General features: G+C 58.1%; 1 protein-coding gene across 1 annotated transcript in view; it reads right to left on the bottom strand.

Annotated features, from left to right (window-relative positions):
- NMNAT2 (nicotinamide nucleotide adenylyltransferase 2) overlaps positions 1-21,681 on the bottom strand; it is a 30,496-nt gene extending 8,815 nt beyond the window's left edge. Inside the window, exons 1-5 of the mRNA XM_068952128.1 lie at positions 21,467-21,681; positions 4,675-4,763; positions 3,829-3,896; positions 2,340-2,418; positions 631-760 (exon numbers count right to left, since the gene is read on the bottom strand). Of these exons, the coding sequence (XP_068808229.1) occupies positions 631-760; positions 2,340-2,418; positions 3,829-3,896; positions 4,675-4,763; positions 21,467-21,551 (451 nt within the window). The 5' untranslated portion in view covers positions 21,552-21,681. The remainder of the gene's footprint in view (positions 1-630; positions 761-2,339; positions 2,419-3,828; positions 3,897-4,674; positions 4,764-21,466) is intronic.
- Positions 21,682-21,955: the final 274 nt, after the last annotated feature.

Raw genomic sequence — 21,955 nt, 5'->3', positions numbered from 1 at the left:
TAATTCCTCCTCCCCCCTGGCCTTGGATCCCTCTGCCCCGGGGCTCGTGCAATGAGTCTAACAAGAGACCTGGCCTGAGTAACCCCCAAATTCAAATGATTATTTTTCATCTGGAGCAGTTGCCTGCTCTGACTTGCTGTGTGGCCACACAAATGCAGAGGGGAAGGGCAGGAACAGGTAGTCAGGAGAGCAGAAGGAGCTGGACTAGTTTTCACCAGGATCATGGGCATAGGTCAACTTAATATTATTGCGGAGGCGTAGAAATCTTTTATTTACAATGGGGGAATGTTTCGCCTCAACCAAAACTAAATGGCAGTTGTGAGGGGTGGGGAAGTGTCTCTCGCTGAGCCCAGAGACCCTGGGCTTGTGAAGTATGAAAGTGCCCTACTCTTTTTCCGTTTCTAGGGGTGCGGATGCCCTGAAAGACTGAAACGAGGATGAGGGAAACGGGTGTGTTTGGCAAAAGGGGAAGATGTGCTTCACCATCAGCAGTGAGAGGAGGAAGAGAAGGAAGACCTCCCGGGAGCTAACGAGAGGACTCGACCCAAATGAGCGTGAGTTTGGCAGTTTTAGAGGGGAAGGGCAGGGTAGGCAGCTGCCTCCTCCTCTCCCTTTGCCTGCGAGACCTACCTGCGGTGGGCTTGTTGGAAACGGTGTTGTTGTTCTGGTAGATGGGCTGTGGAGACTCGTTCTGGGGCTGTCCGATCACCGGGGTCATGGAGGGGGTGTTCACATTGGAGAGGATGCAGCCCGTCACTCTCTGCAACAGGGGAGAGAGGTGTAAACCCATCGATTTACATATACCCTGGGAGTAAACCTGGCCTCTTCTGACTCCTCTGTGGCCCCTGGGGTTGCACGAGGACCGCAGGCATCCCGGGCAGCACCCAGTTCAGAGGCTCCCTGTCTCCTACGCCAAGTTCTCCGGCAGTCACAGGCATCCTGCTAGGTCAGCTGATGTTATTTGGAAATAAAGCTCAAACAAGAACTGTGAGTCGCACTGCATTTGCCCCTCGTTGCATGGAGACACGGTGTCTTTGGATATTTTTCCCCGTGAATTTGTCCCGTTGCTTCTTGAAGCGGTGTGAACTTTCAGCATGCTGCAGCGAGGAGTCCCACGCCTACGTGCGCAGCTCGGCAGCTCCTCGTGGGAAGATCCCTTAGTGCTGCTCAGCGCAGCCAGCGTCCCCGATCCTATGACAGGGAGCAGCCGCTCTGCCCTGCATCCCCTCCAGGCACATGCTGCACGCGCACCTACGCTCTGCCTTGCCCAACAGCCTACTTACTGTCTTCTTCAAGCCCCAGTGCTTGCTGGCTGTGTGGCCTCCTATCCCTGCAAGCTGCCACCTTCTCCTCTTTCCAGTCCCTTCTCTTTGGCTCTGGGTAGGCTGCCTGTAAGTTTGTATTACGCTATATTTTACTGTTTTTTTTTCACTTATCCTTGGTTTGTTCACTTTATCTAAACATTGGCAGCTCCCTTTACATCTCTCCCTGCCCTAGTGGTTACCGCAAAGGGAGTCTCGCAGCCTCCTGGCTCTTGGGGCTACCTGGGCATTTCAAGAGACTTCTCCTGAAATCTGTATTCTCTGGGGATTTTCCAGCTCTTGAATTTTGCTGGCTTGCTGAGTCACTCCTACTGGTTAATGCAGCAGTTTTGGATCTGCTGAGCTGTTCAGCTGATAAGCTGGGACTCTTTTTCTCTCTCCTCTTTCCCCTTGGGATTGAGTGAGTTGTCAGGATTAATAATTTAGCTTACAGCTAACCCCTGTCACCCTGTTTTGACTTGTGCCCTGCTCCCGATCTGCAGGGCACTTGGGCAGGTGCTGTCTCTAGCTGGAGGTGGTGCTCGTTTGAGTTGCGGTGGGATCAGAGCCATACCTCCCTTTTTGCCTCGTTAGCATACATGAATGTTTTGGTGACCCTTTCCTCAATCAGTTTTTGGAAAGCAGTGAAGTTCTGCTTTAAATGACATATTTACCCAGTCCCTGGCAATCAACTGCTCCTTTATAAAGAGCAAAAACTTGACTGTTTCCTACTTACTGGGAATGACGTGAGGACCTAATGCAAGAGGCCTGTTTTGCTTTTTCCGCCAGGGAAGGAATACAAAAGGGGTGGGATAAGGTATTTTGTGCACTCCTTCCAGCTGGGAATTTCAGGTGTGATTCTGCAACTGTTGTTTCAGTCCATCCCAGCCGTAGACTGGTCTTTGCTCATCCACGTGTCGGTGTGAGACCACCAGCTTGATGGTGTTGGATGGCATTTGTGTTAATGCCTGTGCCACCCACGTTCCCCTCTGCGGCCACCCTCCCCGGGGGGCACCAGCGGCTTCAGGGCTGACTCACTTTCATCAGGTCGCGGTGGTGCTCCAGCACGCTGCAGGTGGTCTGCCAGGTGTCCTGGTAGCACTCCCAGGGGTCCACCCTGTGGGGAGCACAGCAAGGCAACAGCGTTGGCTAGCGGCTCCGGCTCCGACCTCCTCACCTCGCAATCTCCCCCGCTGCTAGGAGCAGCCCTGCTTACTCTACCAGGTGCCACGTCCTCCCTCCAACCGTCCCCCCGCCTCTTCCCAGTGGCTTTGTCCCTGTGCGGGCAACAGCTGGGTCTGTTGGAGATGCACACCCCAGCGCATTTGGCTTTTTTTTTTCTTTTTTTCACAAAAATGGTATTAAAGCAGGATGGAGGATCTGTAAAATGCTGTGGGTCCCTCCCTGGGCCTCTTCAGCAGAGGTCCCTGCCAGGCCTGGCGGAGCAGGAGCTTGGTGGGGACGGGTGAGGTGAGACGGTTGGGCACAACCCTGCTCGTCGCCAGCCCCGCTCATGCAATGAGGCCTGACCGGCTCTCTGAGAGCAGATCTGGCAAACGCTGAGGCTGGGAAGCTGCTCAGGGTCCCGCTGCCGTCTGCCCTCTCGAAAAGAGCAGGAGGAAATAGGGCGCCAAGAAGCTAGTCAGGTGGGATCAAGCAGAGAAGCAGGAGATGGGATCTCGTGCTTCCTCTGGAAACGAGCAGGACTTCGTTAAAGGATGATCTAAGGCCTGTCATTGGTTTTCTGCTCAACTAGAAGAAGAACGCCCTGTTTTTTTAATGATGCTTTGGCTGGAGCAGGAAAAAGCTCAGCCGAGAGCTCAGGCAGCCAGAGGCAGCATGATGACTGGCAAAGTGCTGCCTGTGGGCTGCGGTGGCCCGACTTCATGTGTCCTGCACTCCCGGCCAAGCGGCCTTGCTGGTGGTGGGACAGCGTGCGCGTGGGCAGCGGCGCTGCCGAGCCCCGCAGGCTCGGGATCAAGCTGTCTCTTCTTCTCCTGCCCTCCCTTCTCCGTCCTTCCCTCCCTCCCTTCTCCGTCCTTCCTTCCCTCTCCCTCTGACGCTCTGGCAGTCCCTCCCTGTGCCTTGTCCCCGGCTCCGCTCTCCTCTGCACCCCCTTGGCTCCTCCGTCGCTGGCGAGAGCTTGTTTCCACCCTTTTGGCGTTACCCTCTCCTGAGCGGAGGAGGATTTTGCCGTGACCTGCAAAGCCCGCGAGGACTTTTGCTTTTGCCCGGATGTGCTCGCTCCCTCCTCCCCAGCAGCAGAGCCGTGACTCCAACTCCTCCTTCCCATGCAAATTATAACTTGGCCAGTGCATAATTAACCTAATTACCGGGGGCTTGCTTTAATTGCACCCTGCCTGCTTAGCTGATTGGGGTGCCAGCTACTGCGCGGGGAGCCTGAAGGGGATTTCGCTTTGGCGGCGGCGCTGGGCCCCGGCGGCTGCGGGGCGCGCAGGATCCTGACCTTGCCCCGGGGCTGCGCGAGGCTCCCCGGCCCGCCGGCGGCGCGCGGGCTGGCACTCACCTGATCCAGTCAGAGGCCTGCACGGCCAGCTGGCACATGGTCAGGCGGTGGCGGCTCGAGACGAGGCCCTGCGAGAGAGCAGAGACGGGACGGTAGCGCGGAGGCGAGCCTTGTCCCCGGCCCCGGCCCCCTTTGCAATCTGAGTCGGTTCCCCATGCAAAAACCTGCTGCGGGCTTTCTTGAGGCAGAGGACCGGACGTGCTAAAAGGAGACGGGCTCTGAATAGTCATTCCTGCCTGCAAGGGGTTACTTAAGGTACCCAAGGGGAGAGGGGTCCTTGCCTTGCCTGGATTTTGGTTACAAAACCAGGCGGGCGCTGAGAGATGCTCAGAGCTTCCTAACCCGGGGATGGGTTAGCCCCGGGAACGGTCATTTCTTCAGGAAATTTCTGCAGTTTTCAGAAGATGAGGAATCTCTCTCCAACTCTGCATTTTGTTCTCCAAAATGTGCTTTTAAAGGTCTACGTCTGTATTGTGGCCCTCCCTCGAATCGAATGTGGCTTTAAAATCATGGGATTTAAGCAAAACGACCCATAAAACATGCACCGTCACTTTGGAGGAGAACATTTCTCTTTGCTTTCTAGTAATTTGGCTGCTTTTAGGGTCTCACAGGGCAGTTTTTATCTGCAGGATAAGAAAGAGAATTAGAAGTGTTTTTATTCTCTCCTTCCTCTTGGAGATTTCCCCATGGTGTCAAGGCCTCCTGGAGCTGCACCGCGGAGAGAAGGGCTCCCTGCAAGGTGTGCGACAAGATCACGGAGACGAGCAGAGCCGCCCAGCGCTCACCTCGGGTCCCAGACATAACGTTGCGTGCGTACGCGAGAAAGGGACAAGGGGGACAACCCACCGTCTTGCCATAGGAGTCGTGTACGGGCGAGACGATCCCACCGATGACGATGAACCGCCCGCTCTTGTGCAGATAGTCCCGGGCTCTCTCTGAAGGAGGAAGCACACAGAGAAAAGCGCGAAGGGAATCAATACAGAAACCGGCGTCGTGGAGGCCCACAGACACCGGCAGCCTCAGGCCGACTTGGCCAAACTCCCGTTGAGCGATTCGCCTTCGGCTGGGTGTTGTGCAGCACCACGTTCCCCTGGGGCTGTTTCAGGAGACCAGCCAGCCATCCCCACCGGCGAAGGCAGGACTCTGCCCAGCAGAGGACCTCTGCGTGCAGTGCCAGGGGCCCAGTCACTGGTTAAAAAACAGGCCTATAAAAATATTCCGAACACAAAGAAGTTCAGCCCAGATGGCTGAGACGTAGCTCTGCAGCGCGAAAACGTGCGCGTCCCCATCCCGCGTGGTGAAAGGGGCAGGACTGGGGCGCAGCCCTCTTACCAAAGAAGAGGGGAGAGAGGGTTTTGGGGGGGACGGGAGGCAGCAGTGGGTGGGGAAGAGGAAGAGATGAGGGGCGTCGCCCTGTCCCTCCGCAGCTCGGCTTTGCAGGACTGCGGCCATTTTGCTCTCCGCCTTGGACATCCCCCCGTGTCAGCCTGCCGCCTAGGACAACCGCCTGCTCGTCCCGTGCCAAGGCCTGGCCTCGATGCCCTAGATGAAAACCGCTCACCTTGACGGCAACGTAACGCCCTGCTCTCGGATCCGGGCAGAGGACATGGGGACCCTTGAGGGACCAAAACCCAGCACCTCTCGGGAACGCAGAGCAGCGTCAAAACGCCTGCGAGCGGGTCTGAGGCCGGCCCCAGCCTCGGGCGAGGAAGAGCAAGGCTGCGGACGTTCGTTTGCTTTTGGGGGATCTTTCTGGTTAACGCTTCGCTCCCTGAGCAGAGGTTGGCATTGGCTAGCTGAGCAAGAGCTCGATAAGAAGGGGTGAGGTTTGGCCCGGTAAAGCAGAGAAATGCGAGGCACGGGGTTATTTGCTGGGGTGCTGAGCCACGAAAGCCGGGGCGGAGAGCCCAGGCGGGGAGCCAAGGCGCTGCCGGGGCTCTCGCCGGCCGCCAGCACCCGGACGCTTTGCGCAGCTGGTTGCTGCTGGGGCTCCTGGGCAGAGCTGGAGGAGCCCGGCTGCGCTCGAGAGGCAACGCAGGAAACCGGTTAATTCGCTGGGCGCGGACGAATCGTTTCCTCGGTTCCTTTCCCGTCTGCTTGTGCCTGCAAACCACGCTCGCCCTTTCTCTCCCTGTTACTTCTCCCTTTCCGGCTGCTCCGGCTTGCCGCTGACTGCCGGGCAGGAGCTTTCTTAGCGGCTGGAAAATGAGTGATGTCTCTCCGGGTCGCGAGTGTCACGTCTGACAAGGGCCCCTTGGAGGTGGGCGAGATTAAAAAAAGAGAAAGTACCAGCGGTCAGTGCTTTCCATCGCTGCCAGGCTGCAGAGAGAGCCCGGCATCAGTGCGAGCGGAGAAGTTTGGCAGCTCGCGTCGCCACGGCTGCCTGCAGAGGCACGCGCGTCCCTCACGCGAAAAGTTTTCGGGCTCTAATTCCCTGCAGGAAGTTTGACTGTCGTGTGACAGCTTCAATCAGAATTACCAGCCCCAAAGCGAACGCGACGGGGAGAGCAGCTGCCAAAATTTCGAGCTGTTCAAATGCACTGGTTGGGGCGGGGGGGCACAACGATCATTTGGGATGTCCAGAGCCCGGAGCAAAGTTTTGGGGCACGTCGTGTTGCTGTGCAAACCGCGGGGAGGGCGTCGGGTTATAGCAGAGCGCGCTGCCAATTTAGGCCGTGTCAGCATTTCCTTTACGAGCTGCAGTTTTTAAGGGTTTGTTATCCCTGGTAAAACCAGAAATTCTGCACAAGCGGCAGGTTTGGAACAATATTTCAGGTAAAGAGTTGGGGCGTGCGTGAACGTGCGATTAAGCGATAGCAGCTCCAGGAGAGGGCTCGTACACCGTTTTGTGCTCTCCCTAAACTCATAAGTGATTTTGATTTCACAAAAGAAATTAAGCCGCCAAAGCTGGGTGCCCTGTGACGTCTCTCTCATCCCACAGCCTTGGCTGCGCCGAGGGCTTCCAGCCCGTTTCCGCGAAGCAGGCGGAGCAGACCAGGCGGCTTTTGGGTCACCTCACGCGAGCGTGGATTTGGGATTCAGACCTGCCCGGTGTGCGTGAAGGCAGGGGAGAGCCTCGGGGCCTGCGGCATCACGCCTGGCATCCAGGTCCACGTCCTGGTCAACAGGAACAGGTTTTGCTGGGCCTCCAGGAACGGCTCGTCGAGAGAAGGCAAGAACAAGAAAACGCCCTTCTTTCTGCGTTCTCCGTCCCGTTTCTCAGCAGCCGCGTTCATCCCTTACGCGCTGAGCCTCGAAAGCAGCGATTCGGGCCGCGCTGGCCTCAAGAGACCCGCGGCCTCACCCCTGGGCAAGTCGCTTGGTGTCTCAGGCCTTGCTGTCCCTCTCTTATTAAACGCCTGGGCGGGCTGGACGGGGCAAGCGCGTCTCCCCGCCGGGGATCCGGGCTGCCCAGAAAGAAGCACAGCCCGAGGATCGCCCCAGTGTTTTAACCTCCTTGGCCACGCAGCCAAATCCAGGAGAGCCGGGAGCCAGAGCCCTGCCTCGCTTTTTAGCACCCTGGGAAGGAAAGGGCCACTGTCGTCCCTCACCAGCAAGGGCCTTATTCTGCTCAAGCCAGCAGCAGTAAATATCTTTGTCTCCCGTTTGAGGCTGACGTGAGCTTTCCTTTGGGCATCCGTATCCCTACGGCTGTCTACCACAACCATCAGTCTCTGCTGGCTCTCCTTGCTTGCCCCTGGGCTTCTTCAGGCCCTAGGTCTGATCCCAAACGGCTTTTAGCCCTGCACCGCGGTTGCGTGATGGCCATAGGGCATGGAGGGGGGAGTGGGTACAGGTGGACGCTGGTGGGAGACCTTTCAGCCCTTCTGCTTCTCCCGTTGGGCCCAGCAGGCTACGGTGGTTCCCTCCAGAATACTCTCGCCGTGGAGGGGACATGAAGAGCTGGATTTTGCTCATCCTTACTTTCACCGCCACCAGCTTGATGGTGCCACCAAGAAGAGGCCACCAGGTGCTCAGCAAACCACTATGGTGTGGGGACTGGCCTCTTTGGGGTCCTCAGCCTCCAGCACTACTGCAGAGAAGCTCAGGTAAGGGATGATAGGGATGAATTACCTATTGCTTTGCATTTGGAGCCTGCTGGTAGCCTAGTAGCCAGGTTTGGGGTGGAGGTGAGGGGCTGGGGGACGCACTGCCATGGCCAGCGTCCTCCAGCCTGGCCACGGGCGCAGGGGCTGCCACCAAGCAGAGGTGAGGGGGGGTCCCAGGAGGGACGCGGCACCGGTGGGAAGCGACGCTCGTTGGAGGCAATTTGGGGAGCTGACTGTGATCGCAGCAGCCATTTCTCGTGAGTGGTACTTCATGTCTCCAGCACAGCCCTGATTTCCCTGGAGAAGGCTGCCGCGTGGGTTTGGATTACCAGTCTCAGGATTTTTCAAGACAGCAGTTTGTGCCTGCTGCTTCTTAGACGTGAAAACATTCAAGGACCCCTTTGACGTTGCCTGCAGCGGTTTTGAGTGGAGGTAAGGCTTTCCAGCGCCACCGGCGCTCCGCTGCCCAGCTCTCGGGGGAGAAAATACCACGCTGCTCAAGGTGGCCGCGAGGACCCCAACTCCCAGCCTCGGTCTGCGGCGGGACCTTCCCCTGCCTCCAGCGAGCACGAGGACACGCGCGCGGACGGCGTGCCCTGCTCTGCCCCCGGCCAGCCCCAGACCTCCTCCTGCTTTGCTCTTCCAGAAACGCCGGCGGGTTCCCCGTGAGGAGCGCCGCCCTCCTCTCCGTCCGCTCGCGGCCGCCGCGCCGCGGAGGCGAGCGGGGTCCCCCGGCTCCCAGCTGCAGCGCGACCTGGATGGCCGAGCGGCTGCTTTTTTAGTGCCCCCCCCCACCCCTTCTCTCCCCAAATCGGGCTGCCGTAAGCCGCATCTGTTAGGGGTGCGTGAGCAAACCAGCTGGCGCTGGCCCTGTTTGCTGCGGTTCAGGGAGAGCTGCGTCCTTCTCCGCCACCCGTTTCTCTCCCCCCCGGGTCTCTCCGCTCATCCTGGCACGCGCGCTATTGAATTTCGCCCCGTTTCCGTTACTTCCGCCCTGGGGGTCGCGCAGGGCGGCGGCGGTCTGACGCCCACCCGTGGCGGCAGCGCCTTCCCCCCGGCGGGCGAGTTTCGTTAGCCTCTTCCTCCTTGAAGCGGCGGCGCGGTTTGTCCCTGTTTTCCCCAGCCTCGGGCCGCGACTCGTCCCGGAGGGAGCCGGCCGCCGCGCTCCCCGGCTCGGCTAGCGAAACGTCGTCCCCGGCCGCCGCTGCCGGGCTGCAGGCGAGCCGGCTCCAAAGGCTCAGCGCGGTCTTTTCAACAGGCAGCGTTTAAGGGCGAAAATCCTACGACAAATGCTCCGGGACGCACCCGGAGAAATAAAGGGGGTTCACGCGCTATCGCTACGTCTGGCGAACCGGCGCTTTTCTGCTTCCTCCGCCCTGAGCTTGAGCGCCTCGTTTCTCCGATAGCGCCGCAGTAAAGCCTTCTGCCGTGCCCAAGGACCCCGAGGCCTTCCCGCTGGTGGTATAACACAGCTCCTTTCCTCGGGCTCCCCCGGGGCGCGCGTTTGCCAACCGCGCTGCCCCGTCGTCCCCGGGGACCGCTGCGCCTGCGCGGAGAAGCCGGCAGCGTCCAGAGGAGGCGCGGGAGCCGCCCGAAAGGGGGTTTCAGCCCTAGGCAAAGGCTCCGCGCCGGCCTCGGCTGCGGAGGAGGGACGGCGGCGCCGGGGCCGGGACCCGGCTGCGCAGGCCGAGAACGTCGGCGGCGCCGGGGGCCAAGCGGGAAGAGGGCGCGCCGGGGTGTTTCGCCTCCCTGCTGGCACGAGAGTCGCCGCGCTGGTTTGCGGCGAGCGAGAGCGGACGTCCCTGGCGTCGCGTGCAAAAGCAGCTGTTGCGCCGGGTGAAAATCGGGAAAAGAAATATAATTGCCTTGTTTGCTTTTTTGGGTTTTTTTTTTTCCCCCCTAGCCGCTCCAGTGCTCTGCGATAGCCTGCGGGAGATTTGTCAGCCTTACTGCGCCTCGTCTTTGGACTCCCCCTACATCGGTCCCCTGGCTCTGTGCCCCCGCGCTTCTGCCCTGCGCCTGCCAGCTTCCCGAGACGTACGGATGGGGCTCGACAGCTGGATCTGCGCAGCAGAGCAGTGACTAAACCTTGGGTCGTCCGAAGGGCGCGGTGTAAACGGGACGCCTTAACCGCCGTGGTGGAGCACCGGCAAAAGCTCGCGAACCCCTGGGCGCGCTGGGGCAGGCCCTGCGCCCCGAAGCCCGACGACCTGCTCCCAAGCTGCCGACACCGGCATCGACTTTCGGTGGGCAAAGCCGCCGAGAAACGGTGCTCTGGCCTCCTTTGGCAGCCGGCGGGAGGGACGCGGTGGCTTCCCGGAGGTCGCGCTGCCCGGCTTGAGCAGGGACCAGCAAAGGTCCCTAAAACCCCTGCGCAGCGTATTGCGTTTGCTGAAAAGCTCGTCTTCCGCTGGGGAGAAACAACGCGCTCTGTTCTCTCGCGTGTGCGGCGGCCTTTGGGGTCTGAGCAGCCGTACGCAGCGCCGCTTGGCTTCGTGCGGTTTTACGCGGTCTGCGTGCGAGCAGAAAATCAGCCTCGCCGGCAACGTTTCCAGTCGTCGCTGCCTCTCCGCTTCAGCCCTGGGTAGCGGATCAGGCAGAGACATGAATTAAAGTGCAAAACTTCTGCCTAATGGGGAAGAAGTTTGCAATTCGCTCCTTTTTTGCTGACAAACTCTGTATTTCTGATGCTTTTTCTTTTAAAGGGAACCACCTTCAGCTGCTGGGTTCCCTCGGCAGGGCCGCCGGCCGGGCCACCAACAGCTGCTCGCCCTGAAAGCCAAAGGTACGCTTCAAAAAAATCATCTTCTTTTGTTTTCCTCCATTTTACTTTTTTATTTTATAAAGAGGGAGGCTAGGGAACCCGCGGCCGCTTTTCCCTCTCGACTGCCCCGGGTTTGCCGCTAATGCCAATCACGACTTGCCCATCGGCACCTGGAAAGCGGCAGAGGCCGCGGGCTCTGTCGCCCACTCAACAGAGGGGAAGGCGGACCCAAAAAGACAACTGCAATTTTTAGACCCGGTTTCCCCCAAATAAGGGCAGAACACAGGCTCTGATTTCGAGAAAGGCCCAAGCGGCGCCTCGGCTGGAAAGCGGGAGGTGTCGATGCTTCGCGTACGCCGGGGAGCGGAGTTGGAGAAGCCGGTATCGATCGCGATACAATTTTTAAAATTGAAAAAAAAAAAAACCAAAAAGCAAGGAAATTCCTTAACAAAAACGTCAATTTTAAATGAACGCAGCCGCTTGTTGTTTCCGACTTTGCCCCGACTTGATTTTGGTTGCCGAAAGAAGATTAGAAACGCTGCCACCTCGAAGCCTCCTCGTTGACACAGAGCTCGTTTATACAAGGACCGACACGTCGTTAGCTGTTCAGGAAAGCTGAAGCGCTCGTGCGCGGGCCGCGCTTCGTACTCGCGGGGGCGACCAACGGCTTAGCTTGCCTTGAGCTGTTGATGGCAAAAGCCAGTCGTTTCTAAAGGCCGTCCACGTCTTGCTGTCTGCCTGAGCTTTAAATAGCCCAGAACTGAGCCCGTCCCCTCGAGGGATTTGTTTCCCAACTGCGCCAGGTTTTCTGAATTTCAGATCTCAAGAGCGTTCAGAGCGGCGTCCCCACCCACGGCCACAGCCTGCTTGGGAAAAAAAATCTTTTTCTTCAGAAAACAGCTCTGCCTCGCTTAGGAATATACACAGACGGAGCATTAGCAATATACAGAAACCTAAGAAAACCCTGATGGCTCTTTTAACCGCAGCCAGAAAAAATATTGGCCTATTTACGCAGCAAGTCTAATAGCTTCAGGAGGACGAATCCCATCGGCGGCCAACGTGCAGCTGCCCTTCCAGCGGCCGCGGACGCCGCGCCGTTGCGCAGGCACGGCCGTTGCTGCTTCGTGCCTCACCCTAAAAATTGTTCGGTCGCTTTCTAAGCCCCGTGTTGCTCTTTAGAGAAACCGATAAAAATCAGGCTGCTCTCAAAGCTGAGCTGTTCAAGCCAGGAGCTGTTCTCCCAAGAGCTTACGGGCTACCTCCGACATGCCAAACGGAGAACATGAATATACATGGGAAAAATATATATTTATTGGCTAGTAAGCCTAGGCAGGATTCCCCACCATCGCCTCCGCCAGACCTTCAAAGCAACCTCGTTCCAGCCGGGGCGCGCGCGGCGACCTGCCCAACGCGGCAAGTCGCGGTCCCAGCCTGGGGCATCCGGATGCGTCTGCTCTCTAGTACTGTATTTAAGGCTTCCTTTTTTTCCAGACTGAGTTTGCCCAGGCTGAGCTGCTCCTCGATGTATAAACTAACAAGGCTATAGGCAGCCTCGGCCAAGCCTGTCCGAACGCGTTCGTTTCTCGAGCTCTGAGTATCACCCCGTACATACGGCAAGACAAGATTGCTCTTTGGGAGACGCCGGGGCCGTCGGTGGCTGGCTTCCCTCCGGCCGAAGCTGCGGGGGCCTCCTGACGCCGTCCCGGCTCGTTGCGCGTCTCGCACCGCGGGAATAACGCACGAGGACTCAACATCTCGAAAACTAACCCGGGTCCCGACCGAGAGGGGTGTTGCACCGCCAGCTGAGGCCCGGCCGCGCGCCTGCACCCGGCCGGCCAGGGTGGGCTCGTCGCCGTGTGGCTCCACAGCAGGCACGACTAAATCGGGCTCCTCCGCCCAGGAAGCCGTTTCTCGGCTCTGCCTGCTGCTGGCTTTGCCTTCCCGTGCTTTGCAGGTACCCGGGAAGGACGTTCACGCTGGGTGTCTCATCCGCTTTGGATCCTACCCTGGTGCGAAACGTGCACGAACGTCGCCGCCTTCCAGAAATCCTCCCAAGGAGCCGGAGACCATTTCACAGCTTTACTGGCGTCGTGGCTTGGCCACCTGAGCCAAAGTCCTGTCTTGCACCCGCTGCTCATCCCGCACCGGGGGTAGGAACACACTCCCAGGCCGATTCATCTTTGCGACCTGAAGTTTGCCTTGTTTCCTGGCGGCCGCTCATCCCGTTTGGGTGCTTTGTGCCGTTGCCTGGAGCTGGATCAATTATGTCTCACCTTCTCCTTAGCCCTTCCTCAAAGACAGCGAAATAGCTTTGCTTTCCTCCTCTCATCTTGCTTCCCTATGGTCGGTTGTCTGTTCACATCCCAACCTGATTTCCCTGCTTGCAAAAAGATTTTTGCTTGGAAAAAAACAGATTTTGACCGGGAAAGCCATTGATCTTGGTAGTACCAAGTCCCGCTTCTCTGCCGGTTTGCCCCGTTTCTTGCCTGTTGGTGTATTGTGAGCCTGGCCGCGGGTTTGCCAAGCCGTTCTTGCAGGACTTCGCTTGCTTCGGGCCGGCTTGACAGAACTAGGCTGGCCCGAAACGGAACGGTTCTTCGCCAAGGAAAGCATGCGCAGCTGGAGGCGCAGCTCCAGCCCCGCGCCGCCAGCGCGACGGCCCTCCCGGCTCTCCGCGCTCCCTTTTTCCTCCCCGGCGCAAATTGTTCTTAACGCTCCAGACCGTCTCGCCTCGTTTTCACGCGTCGCTGACAGAAACAAACCGCCAGCCGCAGATCCTGCCACGGCGCGCGACAGCCTCGGCGCAGCGGGGAGCGCGAGGCCTCGGCTCGCGGCGGCGGCGTTTAGCCCGGGGGCCTTCGGGAGGGGAGCGAGGCTTTGGGGGCGTCCCGTGGAGACCAGCGGCCCGTTCCACCCGAAACGACAAGTTGCCCTTCAGCAAAGCTCGCGGCTCGGCGGCCGGTTGGGCACTTGGGTGCGTCTAACCCGAACGGGTGCCCGGCGGATGGTGGCTGGAGCCGTAGAGGTGGCGCGGGGCAGGAGGAGGCCCCAGCTACGGCTCGTGCTCCATCTCCTTGACTTGCAAGGAGAATCTCGCCGGCAGCCGTGCTGCTCCAGCTCGGCTTTCCTTTCCTGCGCTGCAAGTGGCGCTTCGTGTATTCTTGGCACCGCAGCTTTGCTGCGAGATCGCGGTGAGGAAAGGTCAATCGCAGGATATGCTCCGGGGCTACAGAAATTATAAATTATTCCTTTACCCAGGTTGCAGCAAAAAGAGCGTCCTGCTCCCTCCCCCTAGCAAATCACCGCTTATTTAAAACATGCTTCGTTTTGGCAGTTCGCGCTGAGTATATTTAATGGGCAGCACTTCAGCTCCTCTGGCGCTGCTCCACCGCCTAAATTGCCGTTAATGAAATCGAACATGTCTTGTGTTTAATTTTTCAAGGTGTAATTTCAAACATTTGCTTTGCCTTTGCGCCTGATTCACCTGCACCCCTAACGCTTGCATTTGCTTGTCCTCTCTTGTCTTTTTTCCCCCGCAAAGCGCCCGGCTGCGTGATTAGCTCTTGGCTGAGTTTCCCCCGGCTGTCGGGTCACGTCGCGCTGAGCTTGGCCAACCAGCCTCCTCCCAAACCACGTTCTCTCAAAACGTCATCGTCATCTGGACGGGGAGACGCGGCCGCAAAGCAAAACGCTCTCCGCGCAGCTATTTCGCGTTGCTGCCGGATGGCCACGTGCCGGAAGTTTGGCACGGTCTGAGCCGCTCTCCGTTTGCGTTTCGGGCAGCGTGGCCCCTGCCCTCCTCCCGCCTGAGGCAGGATGTCACGGCGAGGTGCAGGCCAGGCGCTCCGCCGCTATTTCAGGTGCCTTCTCCTGCGGAGAAGGGCCACCCAGATCGGCAAGCACGCCCCGGCTTAGTCTTTAGCGAGCAGCTCTTCGGGGGCCTAAATGCTGCTTCGTACCTCGTGCCTGACTTAGGCAAAGAGCCAGCAGCCATTCTCGATCTGAGTGGCAGGTATCTATCTACGTATAGATATATTATATATATGAGTGCGGGTGTATCTCAGACTGCCGGTGAGAGACGTGGTCACGGCTCCAGCGATGGTAGCGCACGGCCTCAGGTTGGGTCTTCAGGCTGAACTGCTGACCCGACGTGAAATGAAATTACCCGGAGCAGCGGTTTGCAGGATTTTGGGGCGGTGGTTTGCAGGATTTGGGGTGGGGGCTGGAAGGCCCAAGCCCCCTGCCCGGGGCGGTTCACGGTGCGGGCCGCTGCTGGGGGCTCGGAGACCCCCCTTGTCGGCTGCGCGCGGAGGGCGGCCCCGGCTGAGCTGCGTGGGCGCCTCTCGGAGGAGCGCCTCCCGAGCCCCCGAGCAATTTTGGTTGGAAGAAGCAGGGCCCGAAACCTGCCCGTCAAGCCTACTAGTTGCCACCTCCAAGCTAATGGCTCTGCTGCGCTTTTTTTCTTGGACGTGCGTGCCAGGTGGCTCGAGTCGTTACTGCAAATCGGATTTCATGGCTTTCCGGAGCCGCAAAAGAGAAACGGCCGGCGGCTACCTTGAAGCTGGTGGCGGAGGACGAGGCCGTGAGACGCTGCGGGAAACGCCGTTACCGGCCCCGGACTTGCCAGCCGCGAGCAGCCCCCAGGTCCCCGCCAGCGCCCGGCCCCAGCCGGGAGACTCGCCGCAGCCGTGGCTAACGGGAGCCGCGCTCTCACCATCTGCTGACCGCCGACGGCTCCCGTGACAGAAAAGCGAAATTAGGTGGGTTTGTTTATTAAAAAAAAAAAAAACCAAAAGAGAAAAGACCGACCGCGCTGCCGGCAGCAGAGCTGCACCAGCGGGCTGCACGGCGAGGCCCCGGCCCGGCGTTTGCAGCAGGGGGCTGCCGGCAGCTTCGGTTGCGCTCTACGCCTCGGTGACGCCTCTCTGCTGACCGCGCGTTTCAGCGCGAAGCCCCCCGCCTCTGCGGGTTCATCCCCAAGCGCCCGCCGACCGGCGCGCCGGCGACGTCTCGGCGCGGAGCGAGGCGGCGCTGCTGTTCCCCCGAGGCTCGCCGCCCGGCTGGCCACATCGCCGCGGGCTTTCGCGGCTCGCCACCCTGAGACGACGACGAGCCGTAGCAAAACGGGAGCTCCCTAGGGAACGCCTTCGTCCCAAAGTCCACCGCCGCTCTGGGTTTATCTCCCTCTTCGGCTGATTTTTTTTTATCTTAAATACCGTCTAGCCTTTCCGCAGCTGCTCTGGACGGAGATCGCGGTTCACGGCGCTGGACGGCTGCGTCTTTGCTTGAAGCAAAGCCGCTTGGTAAGGCAGCGCCGCTCGTAGTGCCGCGTACTGTCTTGCGGCCCCTCCGCAGCCCCGCTAAACGTTGGAGCGCTCATAAATATTTTAAAAGGCTCTTTGAGCAGCTGTTGAGGGAGTCTAAGCTGGTGCCTGGGAAAACTCCCTAGAGATCGTAAAGGCGACGCAACGAGCTGCAGCTAGCGACGAAGGCCCGAGAAAAAGGCGACTCAGTGGGGGAAATGCGGCAAAAAGGCAAAAGGGACAAGCGTCTGCTACAACTTCTGATGTCTAAAAAACCGCGTACGATAACGACCGTGCGTCCCGCCGCCGGCCTCGCTCCTGCGCCGGCCGTGTCCTCCCCCTTGCCCGCCTGCCCTCGCCCATCGATTGCCCGAGCTCATCACGCGTTCGGCTTTCAGAGCGGAGACGAAACGGAAAGACGAGCCAGCCTCGTCGCGGGCCTCAGCCCCTGCTCATGCTGCCGACCGCCGGGCAGGGCTTCTCGCCCGCCCGCCCGCCCGCCCGCGCATCTGGCCTTGGCCGCGGCGGAGGGGGGCATTTCGCTCCTGCTCGCTCGCAGCCGTGTTCGGATGCGAGCGAGATGGGAAACGTCGCCCCGCCGTCCCGCTCACGCAGGTGCCCTCGCGGCACGCCAGCAAGCGAGCCTCCCGCTAGGCTGTTTTGCAGGCCGGTCATCTCAGCCTGGGCTAAGAAAACCCTGGGCTGGCTCTTTTGCATCGCTTTAGATTGGAAATATTTTTCGCCCATCCATCGGTTGGGATGGGAATTCTCCTCAGTAACAGACGCAGGTAGGATACAGGCAAAATTCGACTTGAATCAGGCAGAAAGGCGGGGGCAGGAAGGGAAGATCGCGGTGATTCGCTGCACTTCAGGAATCTGGATTCACCCTGTGCGTTGTCCAAGAATCGACATTTGTTTTAAAGGAAGCAGGTGGGAGTATCTGTGGCCAAACGCGTTTAAAGCATCCAAGTTACTGAGGCTCCTCAAGCGAAGGCCGTGTCTGAACAGCGTTACGCAAACTCGCTCCTTCTGCGTGAACAGGACCGAAGCAACCCGTTACTCAACAAACCAACGCGCAGGAGATGAGAAGGTCTGCGTAGGTATGGACGTTACAGACTTGATTACACTCACCTACCGGTTATTAAAAGCTCAATAGCACCAAAAAAAAAAAATCATAAAAAAGCCAGATACTTCTGAGAGTGAGGTAAGAGCATCCCCGAGTTTTGCCCAAATTGTTGTCTCTGGATGTCTGCCAGGTCCTGCAAGACTGGGGCCGCCACCGGCCCCCAGCATCCTGCGTCCCCCAGCGTCCTGCCAGCGGCTCTCCGCAGGGGTCAGGTCCGAGAGGTGACCCGAGGCCCTAAAGTCGAGGCTGTGGCCAGGCTGCTGTTAGGGCTGCGCAGAAATACAGCTGCAAAACTGGTGGGAAACACCGTTTCCCCGAGGGCAGAACTTTGCCGGGGAAGGGGCTGGTTGTGACGGATTTCACCACTTTAAAAAACGTCTAAAGTGCCAAAACAGGGAACATCATTGGCAGTTGCAGAACGACCTTTCGTTCTGCACGTTAAGAAAAATAAATAACTAAAAAGAAAACAGAAAAAAAATCAATATTGAAGCACTGCATTTGGACGGACCTGACACCATCCACCACCCCGCCTCCGCCACCGGATCCCTCGCGTTTCAGTGTGCAGAAACGGTCGGAACAACCCTCCGAAGCGCACGAATTCGTGGGACGGGACAGACCCTTCCCCGTGCAGAGCCGCAGAGAAACTCACTCAGCAAAACCTCCTTCCCGCGCCCTGGCCCTTCGTTCCCTCGCTCTCGAGTAAGGAAACCCGAGGCAAGGCGACCGCGCAAACCTTGGAGCCTCTGACCTTGCACAGCGGCACCTTCGAGCCCGGTGCCGTGCCCAAAACTGCCGCCAAAGCGAACCGCGTTTCCACGTTCTCTTGGGTTTAACCCGCGCTTTGTATCTCAGCGGCAGGGCTGCCCTTCGGTCTGGTTGCCCTGCAGTAGGAGGACGCGGTTGTGTTGGGGCTCCCGGGGCTGGGGCAAGGTGGGGAAAGGACTGACTCGCCCAAGCAAACGCGGGCTCGTGGGCTGGAAGAGCGCCGGCGCGGACTGCGCCGCCTTAGCCGAGCTGGGCGGATGAGATTTCGCTTTTGACATTGGGTTTTGTCCCTTGGGTGGCGTTGCCTGGACAAGGGGGAGGCAGCCGGCGAGGCGCAGGGAGGCCAGGACGGAGGTGAAGACCCTGTAGCCTCCTCGCCGGGAGCCTCCACGCGGGCACGGGGCGAGACGCCGTTGGGCTCCATCTCCCCCGTTTCCAGCGTATACCCAGTGCTCACCCCAGCAGCAGCGTGAGATTAGAGCGAATTCAGCCGACTTGGGGGCGTCTCCCTGGTAAAACTAACCCCCCCTAATATTCCTATTAAGTTTTATAAAACCACTTCTACCCTCTTTTTTTCCTCCTTTTTTTCCTCCCCACATCAACATCCTGAACCGAGTTCCTGATAGCCGTGTAAATATAGAAAATACAGCTCAACGTTGTGACTCTGAACAAAGGCACATCTTGGAGCCCATCTGACACCACAGATAACTCAGAGTGTTTTCAGGGCTGTACAGATGTTGTCTCAACCCCTTAATGTGGATGGTTGCAGAGCACATTATCCCACCTGCGTTTCTATTATGTATTTTTGTATATTAATTACTGTTTTTTTTATTTATTATATATACGCAGAGACTTGAAACAGACTCCTTTGGCGAGCATTAGTGCCTCAGGCTCGTCGTGAGCAAAGGATGGAGTAAGTGGGACGCCACATGGATGCGAGGGTGCAAGGGCATGCAGCGGGAGTCTGGGGTCCGGGCTTGTAACAAACCCCAGCTTTCTGGAAACCCAAGAGTAATGCTGATCCCGAGCCTTAAATTCACATGACTGGTAAAAATAACGCAGCAGAAACCTTCCGTCCATTAGAAAAGACTTCCAAATACCGATCTAGTTCACGTCACACAAAGCTCCTATGGGCATAGGTCGGGATTTGGCCTGAATAAAATACGACGAGATCCAAACTGAGAAAAACGACCGTTGGCATACAACGACATGTCAGCGATGGCACACGATTGCAACTGCCCTGTACTTTCTCTTTTGCTTAACTGGTGTCATGTGTTAAATTGCTAAATGCTATCTCTTTATCTTAAAGCAAAAATTCCTCCTATCAGGCTTATGGAGCCCACGTATTTTGTCAGAGAGAGAGAAAGGCAGTACCTTTGCACGTGTTCAGCTGTTTGCAATACTGCGTTTACAGGAAAGAGCCCTGTGTTGACTGGGCTCATACAGCACAGAGCTGAAGGCACATCACACGTTTTGGTCCAGATTCTCCTGTCCTCACGTGGTTAGTCTTTTAGACGTGGGGGCAGGGGCTTCCTTAAATAAAAATGAGCAGGGATTTAAAAGCTAGATTCTGGATCCGTTCCTCGCAGAAGACTCGTTTGTCCCTATCGGATATCTCAAGACTCATACGTTCCAGGATCTCTACAGGATGAAGGGGCAGATAATTTCTGCGTCAGGCCATCCTCTTTAAGCTAAAACATGATTTCCTGACATCTGAGGCTTGATCTAGAGTCTTCAGGTGTCGGGGAGTCCAGCAGGTACCGAAGAACGTTGTTCTCCTAGTTGAGTAGCTTCACTCAGAAACACAGAGCCCCTTCCTAGCCTGAAGCTGCGTGGGATCTCGATCTCCTTCTCCCTTCCTCTACTGGATAAAAGAGCCCCCTTCTCTCACATGTCCCTCCTCCACGCTGATACACGTAGGCCGTGATCGAGTCACTGCTGAACATCTTTTGTGGATCCAGACTAAGCTTCCTTCGCCTTTTGCTGTAAAAGGCCTGGTTTCCGGAGCTAATGTAATTCTAGTTCCTGTTAGTCCAGGAAGGGTTTTGCTAATGCTGGGTATAAAAATAATGCAACCTTTCTTCTTCCGCTTAATGTTCCCCTGCTCGCATACAAAGGATTGCATTTACCACTTTATTTACGGCGTCACAGGGCGGGGGTGGGGGGAGGGCTGTATTCCATGGGCCACACACCACTACTCCTCAGCCCTTTCCACAGCCGCTGCTCTGCAGAAGACATTTGCCTGTCTGTTACGTGCGACATGCCTGATTGCTGCTGGACATGATTTCTCGTCTGGCTGTTTGAACTCAAAGACCTTTTTAATCAAACAGTCCAAGACAGCTGGTACAACTGACGAGTTACCTTCACTAACTGCCGCTCTACCCACTTTGGGGTCGTGGGCACGTTTTACCAGCAGTGATTGTGTATTTTCTTCCAGGTTGTTGATACAGGTACTGAACTGCACTGAGCCAAAACCAAGCCTCATCGTGAGTCTACTAAAAACATCCGCTGCATACCAATACCTCCCTGATCATTTTTTTCTAAAATATATGTTGTTACTGGGTTTTAGTTCATTGAATATGGGCTGCATTGATTTTTTTAGAGTGCTACTTTTCTTAATCAGAATGTCTCTAACTAACGTGAATTATAGAAATCTGTTTTATCAATAGCTACCTCTGTCAGCCAAGCCTGTAATTTCATTTAATTACTTTTTGATTTTTAAATAATTCCTCTCATTCTTTTTTGCTCACGACTGTTTTTAGCTTAGAGAAAAGGAATTTTTGACATTTCAAGTATATTGTTGTCCAGGACCACATTTTGCTTGCTCTTATGAGAAATGAAATTGCAACGTGATCATCTGCATCTGGAAAGCCATCATTTTTTAGCCTGGTGACCAACTCATTGCGAGCTATGAAAATAAGGTATGACACAGAAATACCTCACACTGACATCAAATTTTTTTTGCGTTTAGGAACTTATCTACAACTTCTAGAAATCCGAGAGGTGCTTCTCGGGCTGTAGCATGAGACAGACCTTCAGCATCCGCTCCCCAGACTGAAATTTCCTATCGGACTCGAGGGTGGTTCCTCGCGCTGCACTTTGCAAGAGAGGTTGCAGGAACTGGCCCTTGCCCTGCCATTTTCTTTGGCGGTCTGTAGCAGAGGACCCCGCCAGGTAAGTTGCTGCTCGTATGCGGCTCTCTAGGCGCGTCAAGCCCCATCAGTATCTACGACACGTCAGGCCGCCTTCAGCAGCGTGCCCTCCCGAGCTGGCCGTAGGCAACGCTTTTACCAGCGCCGGTCGCTCAGATCGTCGCCCCTTTTTTTGGGGGAGGGGGGTGGGGGCAATCAGCTCCAGCGAGCCTTTCTGATCCCTTTCGGCGTTATCAGCGGAAAAAAAAAAAAAAACCACTGGGGAATTGGGGCTCTGTCAAGCGCACGCCCGCGTTTGTGCTGGGGGCTGCGGAGGCCGCTCAGCCCGCGGCGGCGCCCCCGGGCCCGGCCCGGCCGCGCTTCAGCACCGCGGACAGCGGCCGCCCCGGCGCGGCCGGGCGCTGCGGCAGCCGGCGCGGAGCCGCCGCCCCCCCCCCTCCCGCCGCCGCCGCCGCCGCCTCCCTCCGCGCACATCTCACCGAACATCTGGATGTGGCCCTTGGTGATGGGGTTGAAGCTGCCGCAGGCCAGCAGGATAACGTGCGTCTTGGTGGTCTCCGTCATGGTGCCGGCCGCCGCCGCCCGGCCCGGCCCGGCCCTGCCCAGCCCCAGCCCCAGCCGCTTTTTGTGTCTCGGTGCGGCTGCGGCGGGAGGGAGCGAGCGAGGGACGGAGCGAGGGACGGAGGGAGGGAGGGAGGGAGGGAGGGAGGCGGCGCCGCGGCTGCGGGAGCGCGGCCCGAGCCGCCCCGCCCCGCCGGGCACGCGCCCCTGCAGCCGCACACGCTCACAGCCGTGCGCGCCCGCGGGCGCGCGCACCGCAGGGCCTGGGGGCACCCGCAGGGGCGCGCAGGGTGCTCAGGTGCCACAACCCCCTTTTGCGTGTCCCCCCCCCCCCCCGCCCCCCAAGCGCCCTGCAAGGACCTTTTCGTGGCCGCGGGGTGCTCGGCCTCCCCTTCCGCCCGCTCTGG

This window comes from Struthio camelus, chromosome 8 (genome assembly GCF_040807025.1).
Source record: "Struthio camelus isolate bStrCam1 chromosome 8, bStrCam1.hap1, whole genome shotgun sequence".
NCBI lineage: Eukaryota > Metazoa > Chordata > Aves > Struthioniformes > Struthionidae > Struthio > Struthio camelus.
This window is presented reverse-complemented; position numbering and strand designations above follow the sequence as displayed.